This window comes from Natator depressus, chromosome 1 (assembly GCF_965152275.1).
Source record: "Natator depressus isolate rNatDep1 chromosome 1, rNatDep2.hap1, whole genome shotgun sequence".
In the NCBI taxonomy this organism is placed as follows: Eukaryota; Metazoa; Chordata; order Testudines; family Cheloniidae; genus Natator; species Natator depressus.
Window position 1 is genome coordinate 278820585 of NC_134234.1, and position 15120 is coordinate 278835704.

General features: G+C 38.8%; 1 protein-coding gene across 8 annotated transcripts in view; it reads left to right on the forward strand.

Moving 5' to 3' along the window:
- The window catches only part of OSBPL8 (oxysterol binding protein like 8), a 193954-nt gene that overhangs the window by 121537 nt on the left and 57297 nt on the right, over positions 1–15120 (forward strand). For all 8 annotated transcript variants that reach the window (XM_074942004.1, XM_074942007.1, XM_074942008.1 and 5 more), the window contains 3 exons: positions 4523–4593; positions 12636–12716; positions 14605–14706. In XM_074942004.1, the coding sequence (XP_074798105.1) occupies positions 4523–4593; positions 12636–12716; positions 14605–14706 (254 nt within the window). The remainder of the gene's footprint in view (positions 1–4522; positions 4594–12635; positions 12717–14604; positions 14707–15120) is intronic.

Genomic DNA, 15120 nt, shown 5'->3' on the forward strand with positions numbered 1-15120 from the left:
GTGGAGTTCAGAGAAATAAAAAAGATGACAGTGGACCAGATAGCATCCTACTTTCCTGTAATTCCTCATGCCCCAATTGATTTATGCAGTTTTCATTTGTGCCTGGTGTAGCTGATTAAATCTATGGAACACGTCAGGAAAGTTTGTGTGTGTGTATGTATATAAAATTAAGTTCTTAAAGCTGACATCCTTTAACAGGAAGCTGTGAATTTATAGCTTCTATCCTCTTACTTACGTTCTTGTTAATTCAACTTATATCTTTTTGTAATTAGGATAGTCATTTTCTGTCCTTTCTCCATTAACTTTTCTGCTTAACATCCAGAAATGTTAAAACTTAGACTAAGGTGGGTGAGGTAATACCTTTTATTGGACCAACTTCTGTTGGTGTGAGAGACAAGCTTGTGAGCCCAGACCTGAAGAAGAGCTCTGTGTAAGCTCGAAAGCTTGTCTTTCTCATCAACTGAAGTTGGTCCAATAAAAGGTATTACCTCACCCACCCTATCTCTCTAATATCCAGAGACCACTGTGGCTACAGCACTGTATAAAACTTAATTAGTCTCTTATTCTGTGTGTACTATATAGAAATATGTACTTGTCTAAACTGTTGCTTTAATTGAATGTCTTAGAAAATTTATTTTGGTTGCCTTAAATTTTCAGGGAGCTGGGTTCCTTAAATTTTAAATTATGCACCTTCACCATCCATATCAAATACCTAATTCATTTTTTTTAAGCCCAGGAGGGACCGTTATCAGGAGTGGCAGAAGCTCTCTTAAAGTGTGGGGTGCTACTTGCACCAGAACTGTGGCCCCCACCCCTGTGCCATCCCTTCTCCCCCCCACATTGTTTGCCCTTACGGCATAGCCCTCCCACTTCTCAAAGTGATGGCCCCGCCCCCTCCCATTCTGGCACCCCAACCATTGTGATCTAGTCTGAGCTCCTGGACAACAGACCATAGAATTTCACCCCGTCGTTTCTGTATCGAACCTAATGACTTCTGGTTGGGCTAGAGCAGATTTTCTCAGAAAGACATCCAATCTTGATTTAAAGACTTACAGTATCTGAAAATCCACCATGTTGATTGGTAGATTGTTCAAGTGATTAATCCCTCACTGTTTAAAGATGTGCACCTTATTTGCAGTTTGTTTGTTTAGCTTAAACTTCCAGTCATTCTATTTTGCTATGCCCTTATACTTTAGATTAAATACTCTACTACTACAATTGTCTTCAAGTATAGGGACTTACACCCTGTGATCAACCTTCCATTTAACTATTGCTGTTACCTGGGCGCTGCACTCCTTGATCTAGTGGACAGGACGACTTGTAAATGAAGGGTTTTAATAGCCTTTTGTGAGCCACTCAGTAGGAAGATCTACAAGGAATACAGTTGTCTGTGCACAAAGAGTAATTAGAATGTGAAGTCCTTTTAAATTAGTACCCAAAAGGAATAAACTTATTTTTAATATACTGAAATGTGACATCCTCGAAGTTGGTGTACAAAAATGTGAATTTATTCTTTTGGCTACCAAACCAGAACAGAGAGAAATATAGCAGTTCTTGCATAACCTGGAAATTCCTACCTCTTATGAAATGATTTAGGGCAGTGGTTCTCAAGTGGTTTTTTTCACGGACCATTTGAAAATTGCTGAGGGTCTTGGCGGACCACTTAGTGTTCTTTCCAAATGTTGTTTGTACCATTAGCTAACTATTGTAAAGTGCTTTGGATAAAAGCGCTATATAAAAAAACCTTAATAATAATAAATGGGTTTTTTGTTCTACAAATAAAAGCACACAACTCACATTTTAATATCAGTAGTCTTACCTTTCTAATGTGATGAATGTGCCTTCTCTCCTGTGCCGCAGCAGCTCCCAAGCTGGGGCTGGGAAGTGCGGGGGGCTCTCCCGCTCTCCCCTACTGCAGCAGCCCCCGAGCTGGGACTGGGAAGGAATGGGGGGGTCTCTCCCCGGCAGCCCCCGAGCTGGGGCTGAGGAACGTCGCCTCTTTCTTTGGCCGCCGCAGCCCTGCACATCCCAAATTCCCCCCTCACCCCACTACATCCTCCCACCTACCCTCTTCCCCCCAAGGCCACCAGCTCACCTTACGTGTGTGTCTTCTCCAGAGTCCAGGCTCCTAATTAGTGGAGCCATGCCTGCACGGCTCCACTAATTAGGTGGGTGGCCCTTCATTCTTGTGTGCAGCCACCAGGCCATTCACCTTCACAGGAACTACCCGCGGACCACCTGAATGGAGCTCACGGACCACTGGTGGGCCACAGACCACAGTTTGAGACCAGGGTTTGAGATTTAGGGTTTCTCATCAAGTTCATTCTCATTTGAGGTTACTTTTAGTCACATGACTCTAGCAACATAAGGAAATTTCTAGAAGTGGATATTTGTGCTGGATCAGGTCATTAAATGGTATCTGATATCTTCTAGGCATCATAAGTCCTGGAAGGGTGCAGATGCTGGCTCAGGGGATGGGATCTGGAAAATACTGGCTTCTGTTCAAACCAAAAAGAAAAATTGTCCAACTTTACAGTGCTGAGGGGGGGAAATCTACCTTTAGAATGTGTGTCGGGGGAGGGGAGAAAGAGTGAGCAACCCATCTTCTTGAGGGAGGCGATCTATTTTTTCCACACGACCTCCCTACATACCAGTGTCTCCACAATTCTGAATTCTTAAGGCAGTCCTTCAGCTGGCAGGAGAGGTGTAGCCGATTGGAGTAACTACTACTCATGCAATATTTCTGTCTGGGGAACTAGCTCTCTTGTAGGCCAAGACTTTATGGTATATTTGCAATCAAAATGGTGCAAGGCTTTTCATCTGTCTGGGTCTATTCTGAGGTATGCTCTTCTTTCTGAGGTGACCTTTAAATTATCTGTGGTGTACCTATGATGGCATAGTAACAAGTGTACTTTGATATACTGAAATATATGCATGAGGAATTTTTTATTCTTGCACTGGAAAAAACTCTTCCAACAAAATGGAGCACTGGTATAATTTGTACCAGCAGCTCATCACGTGCATGATATTGACTTCTTCCACCACTTTATACTTTTCACTTTGCAGCATGAAATGTTCTGTGTGTCATCAAGTTGTAGGATGACAGCTTTGACGCTGATAAAAGCCCAGTGTTATTGTGTAATTTATACATACTGTATAAAATATTGTAGATACAAAGGAGTGTCAACTTTTGTTTCAATTATTTTAAAGTTAATATTGTATACATCACATACACCTTCTTGGACTCAAAATGTAAGCACATGTTAAGATGTGAAACAATCTGTAGTTGGAGAAGAACTACAAAATGGCAGTTCCATCTATGTTGTGTGTGCACTTTCACATACATTAAACATGTCAATTTACTCCTTATGTACAGTAGTTTGAAGTATTTTAATGACCAAGGCAAGGGAATTTGTTGTTCTTTGTTTTCCTTCTTGAATTTATATCTGAGAGACCAAATAGCTAATAAATTCCAACCAAAGTATGGGCGGTGAGACAATCTCACTATTTGGAATCTTCATTAGCAAAAATCCTGGAAGGGTGCAGGTGCTGGCCCAGAGATGGGTTTTGGAAAATACTGGTTTCTGTTCAAACCAAAAAGAAAAATTGTTCAACTTTGCAGTAGGGGAAAGCTGCTTTTAGGATTTGCATTTGTCCAACAGTTGTTTACTATAATCGTTAGTACAGGTATATTATGCATTACAAGTGTTCATTTGGTAGTGAAAACTGTGAAGTTGCATATAATTTTAATTGTAACCCTTTATTCTGAAAAAATCATCTTTTTCAATGAAGCTTTCCATACTTGCATAGGCCTAAAAGTTAATAATTTAAAAAAAAAATGGAGCAAAATCTCTGGCCAGTTTTGAGTCAAGTGGCTTGTGTGTTTGTTTCTATTTAAAAAACAAACAAAAACACCCAAAACCCAGCTTCCTGACACTGGAAAAAATGTATCTGGAACTTGTAATTGCATGTTTTGTTTTTTAAAAAGCAACAAACAGTGAGGAGTGTCTATTTAGTTTGAAAAAAGTCAGTTCTGATTTAATAAATATGCCTGTTTAAAACATTGTGTACTTCACATGCACAATATAAAACTTTGTGGAGTGTAGAGGAGCACAGTTTGGGCAATATTTATGGTGTATGTGTGAATAGCTCAGAATCTCAACACTAAGTCTGAAATGGCGGTTGGGCAAATTGTATATAATGTGAAATTTTAAAATATGAATAAATACACAGAATAATGTATTTTCAGTGCGGAAACTAATTTTTTTAGAAACTCAGAAGTAGCTGTACAGCAAGTGATATGTTGAACCCTCAGGATGTATTTTTACTAAACAAAGTTATTTAATTACATTTTATAGGGGGCAGTGTTTTTCTTTTTTTAATTTATTTGCATCATTCTGGATGGTGACCAGACAAGTGAAATTTGCTAATTTATGTTTTATTTTTCAAGAGTCAGATAAAATAAAATGTAGTGTATTCAAATGAGTTATCATATTGCAACAATGTCATCTTCTCTTTTAAGGTTTTGATAGGGGGAAAGATGATGTGTCACAAAGTAAAGAAGATTCAGCACTTTCAATGTCAAAAAGCAAGGTAAGCACAGCCACCTTTCCAAAAGCTGATTTTAAATATACAGTTACACAGTGGAGTTGTTCTGTGTACTGGGTTTAAATGCAAGTGTATTTAGCTACTGTTAGTGTTAATCTGGTGGATTGCTGTGAAGACTTCTCAAGAGAGAAGGATTAAATATTAATAAAAGCATAGTGTCTACTTTATTAGGGTGAATTTAAACATAAACCTACAGTGCAAACTCAAGAAATTGAGTTACAGTTTATCATGCCTTCTTGTTAAAAATCTCATTTACAAGATGGCATCTCTTAACTTAAATCCACTGTACTTTTGGGCAGCACTGGTCTTGATACAGAATGTGAACTTCCAGCCTTTTGACCTGTAGGTGAGAGTGCCATTGAGTGAGTAATAATATCTCCTAATGGGACGAGTTGAGGGTTGTGAAAGAATCTTTAATGGGAAAAGGTGTGTTTTCCAACAATCATTCTGTTTATATGTAGTTTGTGTTTTGAGATACAAAAGTATTTTTAATTTAATGTTGCTATTTAAGAGCATGAAGTAGTCATTCATGAGTTCAGTATGAAGTCCCATTCCTGTTGAGCACTGAGGGCCTCCTAGGAGGTGCAAAGTGCCATCATCTCCCTTGGCAGTCAACAGTCTACGGATCTTTAGTATAAGAAACTATGGTCACTGGTTTCTTTACATTCATTTTAAAACTAGAGCTGGTCATTAATTTTTTGATTAAACATCTTTCATTAGAAAATGCCAATTTGTTGAAGTTGAAACTGTTTTCTGGAAAAGATCAGTTTTGATGAATTTTGCATTTCAAAAAAGTTTCGAAATGATCAAAACTTCTTGTGACTTTTTCTGCGCCAAACAAACAAAAACGAAGCCCAGGCTCCAGCCGGAGTTTATAATATCAAAGCATCATCTACACAGCTACTTTTAGTGTGTAAAACACACTTCCATAAGTCTGTAGACCTGATCTGGGAGGCTCAGACCCCTTAGTTCAGATCCATTTGTACTTAGAGCCTGATGAGTTGTTCATATAAAGGTTTTCAGGAACTTGCCTTGATATTGTAAGATGTGGTATTTTTACATCAGACATTTTCTAAGAGTTTTAAGAAATTCCCAGATTCTGAACCGGGACATCTTGAATGTGGAAGATCAGTGTACTACTACAGCGAACACACTATTGCCATATTCCCTTTGTTTTTTTGCCTCACAAGTTGTCAAGGCTAAATCCCACTCTGGCACTTTGAGTGCAGAAGATAGGGGCCTGCAAGGATTCTAAAAATTAATACTTGCCATTCCAGGCTTGTATGCTGCCACCACCCAAATGCAAAAAAAAAAAAAAAAAAAAAAAAAACAACCTTGGACCCAGGAAGGAACACTTGGGAATTCCTCCCTGTGGGGTATCCTCAAGCCTTTATATACACACACATACACGCTCACATGCTGAGCGGGGGGAAAAAAGGGAAATTAGCTGTAGCCACCAACCGGCATATGCACAAACCTCTTAGGACACCAAAAATCCAATCCTGTTTTTAAAAAGGTAAATTTTATTTTAAAAAAAGGGGGGGGGGAAATACATCTGGAACTTAGGCTTTTGCTAGATTTTAAAAGAGCAATTCCAAAAATTAAGCAGACAAACTAGCTTTCTTGGGGGTTCAGGTTAACGGTTACAAGCAAACAAAAGCATCAGGGGTTAACACAGAGGAGATCCACAAGCCAAAGTAAGAAATAAACCCGATAGCATCTAGTTAAACATTCCCTATCCAAATTATTTTTTCTAGGTATGGAAGATACTTTTTCATACCTGGTTCAAACCTTACACAGCATTCCTGCTTATAGCATTGCTGCTCCGAGTCCCTCCAGCCCAGAGAACAACAGACCAAGGGAAAGTTTATTTCCCAATTTAAAAAAGTTCTAGCCTTCCCATTGGCTCTTTTGGTCAGGTGCCCAGTTTTTTTTCTTTACCTGGGGGACTTTTTAACGCTTTACAGGTAAAGCAAGTAGAGAACAGCTATCAAGAGGGATTTTACAGCTAACTGGCTGGCTGGGTGTCCATCAAAGGGAGCTACCCCCACCCCTCTTTATCACACAAATACTTTAAGTTTATAGTCTATGGCTGCAGAAATCTTACATATGAAAAACCTATACTTGTAGAGACTGGTGCAATATGAGGTAATTTTTATTTGTGTTGCTTTGTGACCCCCTAATTTTGCTGTTCACATCCATGCTACAACTTCTTGATTGGGGTCTAAGTGTCTAATATGTAGGTCTGCCTTTGGTGATTCTTGTGTATTTGGTGGCACATGAAGTTTTCATGTGGAATAATGGCCTTCGGTATCTTTCTAATCAACAGTCTGTAATGTATATCTTTATGTGTGGTTATAAAGAAGGCCACATTTTGCACAACATCTGTATGAACAAGAGTAAAGAACTACTGTTTGGTCACTGAATTGAATTGATTTGTTTTTATAGATGAGATTGTCTGACAGTTTTTTCTCAAGGCATCTCTACAAGGACAAAGTGAAAGCTGTTTAGGTATCTTAACTGAATGTTTCTATTCAATGGCAAAAAGAAAAACCCTGTTAACACAGGGTTAAGGTTGCTTGGTAGATGTCGACTCCGTGCAGAACGTTGAGTTGAGGGAAAACTCAAACTTCTGAAAACAAGGAAATTCACAGTTAAGGTTGCCATGAAACTTTAATTCTACCCTTTTTCGATAAATGTAGAAGCTCTTCGCCAACTTTTTTACTGTCCATTCACAGTCACCCACTAGATTTCATCTAACAATATTAAAGGGAAAATAGGTTGCCCACATTACCTTCTGTCTCTCCCTCTGGAGCTGGCAGTAGCCAAGGGAATTATTTGGATACACTGTAGGTGCAGCCAGTATGTTAACTGCATTTTCTGCTTATCAAAAGTTTGAGATGTCCTCGACATTCTACAAGGGACCACATACCACCAAGCAACCTTTTAACTGCAGCAGCAGTCAAAAAAAGCTAACCGTGTTAGGAACCATTAGGAAAGAGAGAGATAATAAAACAGAAAATATCATAATGCCACTATATAATACACCCACACCTTGAATACCGCGTGCAGTTCTGCTCTCCCCATCTCAGAAATGCTTTAGAACTGGAAAAAGTACTGAGAGGGCAACAAAACTGAGTAGGGGTATGAAACAACTTCCACATAAGGAGAGATTAAAAAGACTGGGACTGTTCAGTTTAGAAAAAAGATGACTAAGGGAGGGATATGATAGAGGTGTATAAAATCAGGAATAGTGTGGAGAAAGTGAATAAGGAAGTGTTATTTACCCCTTCACATAATACGAGAAGCAGGGTTCACCCAATTAAATTAATAGGCAGCAGGTTTAAAAAAACATACAGAGGTATTTCTTCACACAACATACAGTCCACCTGTGAAACTCGTTGCCAGGGGATGTTGTGATGGCCAAAAGTATAACTGGATTCGAAAAAGAATTGGATACGTTCATGGAGGATAGGTCCAGCAATGGCTATTTTGCCAAGATAATTGCCCTGTTCTGTTCATTCCTTCTGAAGCATCTGGTACTGACCCCTGTCGGAAGACAGGATAGTGGGCTATATGGACAATTGGTCTGATGCAGTATGGCCGTTCTTGTGTTCTTAACCATCACTCTGTATTAACGTAGGTATTTGCCATTGAATAGAAACTCACAGTCCAGGCACCCAAACAGTGCCAAACTACTATAATAACAGACAGTCCCTACCTCAACAAGCTCACAGTCTAAGGCGTGGTCTACACTCGACAGTTAGGTTGACGTAAGGCAGCTTACGTCAACCTAATTATGTCAGTGTACATACTACATCCTTGTCCCGCCGATGTAAGTAGCCAACTACACCGACATAACTCCACCTCCACGAGAGGCGTAGCACTTATGTCTGATTTTCCACAAAGACTTTAATTACATTCTCCAAAATAAAATTGCCAGGACTCTCAAATTGCAACAACCTCCAGCCACTCATTTCAAAACTTTTTGTTTTAGGTGTGGGTTTTTGATTAACTTATAAAAATTAACTTAGTTATATTAACTGAAGGGTGAGTTCACAGTCATCAGTCTCAACGAGGTCTGTGATTAATCTAATGATTAGTACCTATCAGTTTACTAGTACAAGTCACTAGAAGGAAAGAGGATTTTTTGGCAGGGAGTCTGTAACTTGGGAACCTCTTGGTCGAATGACCTCCTATTTCAGTCATTAGCGCTACCCCACTTCCTCATGAGGCAGACCAAATTTAAAAGCAATCAAAATAACCATTTGGATTTTAGAGCACTCAAGAGTTGAGGTTTAAAGCATATAAACTGGTGGGAATGAAAACCCTCTAGCTCAGCGGTTCTCAGACAGTGGGTCAGAACCCCAAAGTGGGTCGTGACCCCATTTTAATGGGGTCTCTAGGGTTGGCGTTAGACTTGCCCTGGGGCTGAAGCCAAAGCTAAGGCCTCCCTCCCCTCCCCAGGGCTACCTGGGGCTGAAGACGGGCTTGGGCTCAGGCTTCGGTTCCCCCTCCCAGGGTCATGTAGTAATTTTTGTTGTCAAAGGGGGTCGCAGTACAATGAAGTTTGAGAACCACTGAAAAGCTGTTTTCTCTGTATTGGTACATGCACACTGCAGAAACCACACGTTTTCTTAAATACTGTTCTCAGTTTGGGTCGTCAAAGATTTAGTGGGGTTCCATGCACGCGACTGTTCTGACCTGCATCATAGTCATAGTTTGATCTCTAGCTCTGGGGAAGGGCGTAGAAACTTTTTGGAAAATGGCTGTTTTTTCAGGGCTTATCTCTGGAACCCCTGGCTCAAATGACCCTGCCCCCCTCCTGAGGTGCACAGAAATGTTCAATTACTTCAAAGAAGTCTAAGCATATAGTTTTTAGAGGATTTAGGAAGGTCGACCTTTAAACAGAATTTGTGACACAGCCTTAACTATCATGCCGCTATTGCCTACTATATTATCTACATCACCTTGATCCAGTGGCTTTATAGCCTATTTACACTGGAAGAAAAGAGCAATTTGTGGGAGAGAATATGACTTGAGTATTTACTCATAGATTATCCTCTGTAAGGAGGATACCCTGTATTCTTCATGCAAAAACAAAAGGTTGTTTAAACTGAAAAATTCAATGCAACCTTAACTATGGAGCTGTTACGGAATTTCCATAATCATCTTGCAGGTATTACCTTTTAAAAAAACAAAAAACCTTTTGCCTTGGTGTAGTATTCTACAGCCACTAATTCTTGTCTCCCAGCCCAACTGCTCTGAAGCTGATGGAAAAGACTTGGAATTCTGTGATGTCATAGTTGAGAAGGCTGGACCATGTCAGCCTTTGTTCAGTCTTTAAGCTCTGACTCCTATTGTTTTGCATCTGAAGCAATCCAGTCATTCAATTCTAGTCCACACTCAGGTTGTAGTGGTCGGGGAAAGGGAAAAATACACTTGGTCGTTATCCAGCTCCTTTATGATCACAACAGCTGGTTGGTCCTGAAGCTTCTGAGCCCTCTTTCTATTCAGTGGTTTTTTTTGAACTGAGATTCTTTAATTTATAATTTAACTAAATTACTGATCTTTGATTATTAATCCAATTTATTTTCTCATCTTTCCATTTTAGGTTCTTACTCTTGTTTTCCGTTGGATAACTTTAGTCTTTCTGTCCTTTCCAGTTACTGTCTTATCTAGACGTCTGTACAGCTGAAATAAGGAGACAAAAGATGTTTTCTTTCCCCCATTAACACCTCTTTTTCCACCTTCAGTTTTGCAGTAACTGTTTGCCTGACTTTTGATAGGAATCAACAGCTCCCTAGACCTCAGGATAAGCTTTCAGAGATACAATTGGCTGTCCCAGCTACAAAGGCTAAGTGATAGCCCTTTTATCTAAGCATGGACTGGACCAGCAGTGATGATGAAAGTTACTCACCACCCAGTACAAGGAAGGTACAGCATGTACCTCACTAGGAGTTGCAGTTGGCTCTTTTACAATGTTTCCTGTTTAAAATGTTTTCTCTTGTCATTTTTTATAAGTGAATTTAGTGCTTGGGAAAGGTGTTGGGTTGACATCCCTGGAGTTCAAAGTCTTCCATTTATTTACTGAACACGTCTCCCGTAGGCAGTTTCATCACAATGCCTTTCTAACGAACTTCAACTCTTGCATGGAGACCAAGGTTTCATAGTTCTAGGATTAATGTGCACTAGTGTGGGATCCCATGCACATACTTATATTTCAGATAGCATTAGATTCCTTTTAACAGGCAATCTGAAAACTTCAAAGTGTTATTTCGGGTTGTGTTCCATTACACCTTGCCTTTTGGATTCTCTTGGCTCATCTCTCCACAAATGCTTGAAACAGAGTAATTATTTCTTTCCCTTCATCTAATGCAATGAAAGTACTTGAATCCTTATGACTTAATAGACCAAGGATTCACATGTCCAGTTGTGTATTTAGAGTTTAAACCTAAATTTTTTTTGTTCTGGACAGGCTTCTAATATGAAATGAACAGTGCTCCCTTAACTCTCATTATCCCAAATGTAGGGAATCTCCATACTTGCACATTTTAGACTCAATCATTCCTAAGTGTTTCAAAAGGAAACTTTTTGTGAATAAACTTTGTTTTGGAATTTGAGATTTGAAAATGGACAGCTGGCTATTTGAAAGGCTAAATAGATTAAGAGGTTGCTTTCAGAAAATTGTCCTCTAATTCGTACTGGCAGCAAGGAGGCTAGTATTGGTACCTGGGCATTTTGCTAAAAAGCAACTCTTATCAATCAGGGTTGTTTCAGTGCATAAAGAAATAGATCTCTTTTAAATTTATTTTTGGGTTGGTAGGAGATAACTACTGAACAATTCCCTGTGGTGATTCACGGGATTGCAATAGTAATGACAAGTGATAAATTGTAACATCACAGCAGACTTTCCTTACAGATGGCCAGTTGCCAGTCTTTGGCTGGAGCAGTCAGTGTCCTCTTCCAGTTCCCTTTCAACTAGTGGGCAACAGATAAAAAGAAGCAATCTTTGAATCTTTAAAGACATGACCCCCCCCCCAAAAAAAATCATGTCAGCACATTGCCCAGTCTTGAATGAGGACTCAGGTTTTATAAGCAACCTTGAATCCCACTCTCCAGTCACGTAGGTACTCTGCTGAGATATCTTGAGATATCTTGATCTTCTGGAGTTTGTAGGAGACGAGAAAGCAGTGACTGAACTCTTCTTGAGCAATCATAGTCCACTGACTCATGGAACAGATTTAAGTCTAGTCTAATCTGAAGAGGTTGCATAATTCCCTTCATGGATTAGGGGGTAAGTGCCTAAATAGCAGCTGGCACAGAAGGAGTTGTCAGGTTATGGGTGTCGAATATTGAAGAGTTGAGCTCCTCCCAATTTTAAATTCCTATGGTCCATCTTTCAGCCAAATAGAGCATTAAAAAACAAAAACAAAATAAAAAACAAGAAGAAAACCATTCAGCCATAGACGACTCGTGTCTGCCAAAGTGTGTGTGTGCAGGGGCGGGGCAGATTTTGGGCAACCGACTTCAGCAGTGTTACTGAGTATGCTCTGTCTGTGTGAACATGCTCAGTATAAGCCATATAGAAAATGGGTGGGGGGAGGGAAGAGAATGTGACCCCTCATCTCCCCTCTTCTTTCTCTCCGCCCCCCCCCCCCGTCCCTCCATTCATCTCTGGTAAAACAATTCAAAACTAATCACGTTTGGAACATCCGAAGAGTTCCTTAGCCACAGATTGCACATGCAACAAATTTACTGAATGTAGTTGAGCTGCTTCTGGAGGATTCACTTGCAGGCTCCTTCAGTCCTTAAAGTAACTGACAAAAGTATAACTCTGTAAATAGTTTTTGCATGAACAAGGTTGTGAGAAATTGATTTTTATTGAAGGAAATGAAGACAGTAGAAACCTATAGAAATATCTGTGCACATCGCTGATTATTTTTTTTATCTGAGTGAAACATTTTCCTAATGTGTGCACGTATCTATCAACAATACTTACTTATTCTGTATTTTATAAATTTCAGTCTGAATCCAAGCTCTTCAATGGCTCTGATAAGGACATCTCCTCTACTTCAAGCAAGCTCACAAAAAAGGAGTCTCTTAAGGTGTGTCACTTTCCAAAATAATGTATTAACAGCCTGTCATTTGACCAGCCAAGCCACCTTCCAGTCAGACCTCAGAAGCTAAATAGGGCTACAGCCTCTCAGGTAGAGCCTTGCACGGGGCTATTTTTTTAAATCCAGCTCCCATCCTGTCCTGCAATACCCACTCCCTCATTTTCTTGCATTTTTTCTTCTGCTCCCACCTGCAAAAACCTTAGATCCTGAAAAAGAGACAAATTCCCCCATGCTACTAAAAAAAAATTGATTAATATATTGTGTATATATAAATGAAATTCAGACACAATTTTTACCACTAAAAGTATAAAACAAATATTGCTTAAACCATGTAAAAACTACTTTTAACTTATGTCATAATAAACATCAAATCTCTTTGTATCCCTTGCTTAAATGTAAGTATTAAAACCTTTATTTTAAAAAAAAGAAAAATATGCTTTACATTGCTGAAATTCTGTTTGACAAACTGATGAGAGATTTAGTGTTTTTTTCCGCAAATTACTGCAGTCTGTTGGGGTTTTTTTGTGTGCATCCAATCCTGCCCTCAACAAATTACAGTTTACCTGCTCCCACTATTATGGCAGTGGGTCCTTTGGGACCTGTGGGATCCCAGTCCCGCTGCTGTGCTCTACTCTAAAGAATATCTAGGGCCATTGCCTCACGATGTTGCTAAGGTGACTTTGTGTTTCTGTTGTGCAGTCTTTAGGACTCATTTTACATATGGAATAGTGCCACTTGTTGAATCACCAACACTGTCTTGTGGTACCTATGTTTTCCTTGTTGGGGTTTCCTCCATAGACTGAGAAGATCAGACCCTACAAAGTTTAAAATCACTGCTAGAGGTGTTTAGTACAGAATTTTTCAGCGTGGGGTGGAAAACAAAAAATCTTGGGGGGGAAAAAAGTCTGGTTTGATTTGAACCCAAAACAATTTTTTTCCTAACTTTTCATCAAATTGAAATCTCAGATTTGTTTTGAATCAACCAAAACTTTGTCAACTTGAAAATTTCTTTCTGTACTTTGTTTCAAGTTTTTGTTTCAATTTTGTTGTGTGGGTGTTTTACCCCTTTTTTAATAAATTTGGCCAAATTTTGAAATTGAACTGTCTATTTTGAAATGAAACGTCAAAACAAAATAGTCCAAGATGAAACATTTCAACTCTTGAACTTTTTTTTTCAACTGAAACTATTTGCCAAATTTCAAATACTTTTGGGTCCTGAAAAATGCAATGATGAAAAAGCAATTTATTGAAGAAACTTTACCCAACTCTTGATGTGTTATAGCCACAGACCTTAAAGTGGTCGGTCACCATGAGAGAAAAATGGCATCACTGAATTTCTATTGCAATAAATAAATAAATAACAAGTAAATACTTTCATATCTGTCTTTCATTATTTTTCAATTTAATTAACATTTAACCATACATACCTCTCCTAAACCCAGAATCTGCACAATTGTGCTAGTGTATGAGAACTTGAAATTGACTACTAATTGATTATAAATAAAAGTGAAACTGTGACTGGTCTACTTGCCTTACTGATAAGGAGCAATGAAATAAACAATAAAATTTTTAAGAATAAGTGACTTCAGTTATTTTAAAAAATTAAATTTTAAGATGATGTTTGTAACATTTTTTTAATTTAACATTGGAAGTGACTTGTCTTGAAACTGAGCAGGGAAAAGTCTTATGTGTTCAAGACAAACATTCTTCCCCATTTTAAAGCTGCTTCTTTGACTATATTATTATAGGTTGAGCTTTATACCTTACAATTTTCCTGAGTTTTTGTTAATTGCAATGGGGTTTTTTTATTGCTCTGACTTGCTTTTTCCCTGTGATTTAAAATAGTTTTACCATCTTCTATATTTGTTAATTACAGGTTCAAAAGAAAAATTACAGAGAAGAGAAGAAGAGAGCTACAAAAGAATTGCTTAGCACAATCACAGACCCATCAGTTATTGTTATGGCTGACTGGCTGAAGGTCAGAGCTTGAGTGTGAAATCTGAGTTGAAGTTTTAGCAGCTGCCTAGTGTTTACCTACCAAAATAGAAAAGACTCAGAATCCTAGTGGATTGCTGATTAATGTTTTTCAACTAGCAGAGCATCTATTAATTGCAACCCAGAGACTCCATGCTTGAGTCCTAGGGGATAACTGAGGAACCTGGCAGTTACTTACTGCAGTCACCATAGTGATATTGACCTAATATGTACAGCAACTAATTAAAAAAACTAGTTGGGGTTATGGGTTTTTTGTACTTGTGACTTTATACTTGATCATAGAGAATTCCTTAATTTGTTAGAAGTCACAAAAGGAAGGTCAGTCATCTTAGGTATTTTAACACAGGTTCCTTCTTGCACATCTCTTCCTTTTTTTCTCTCTCTTCCCATATGAAAT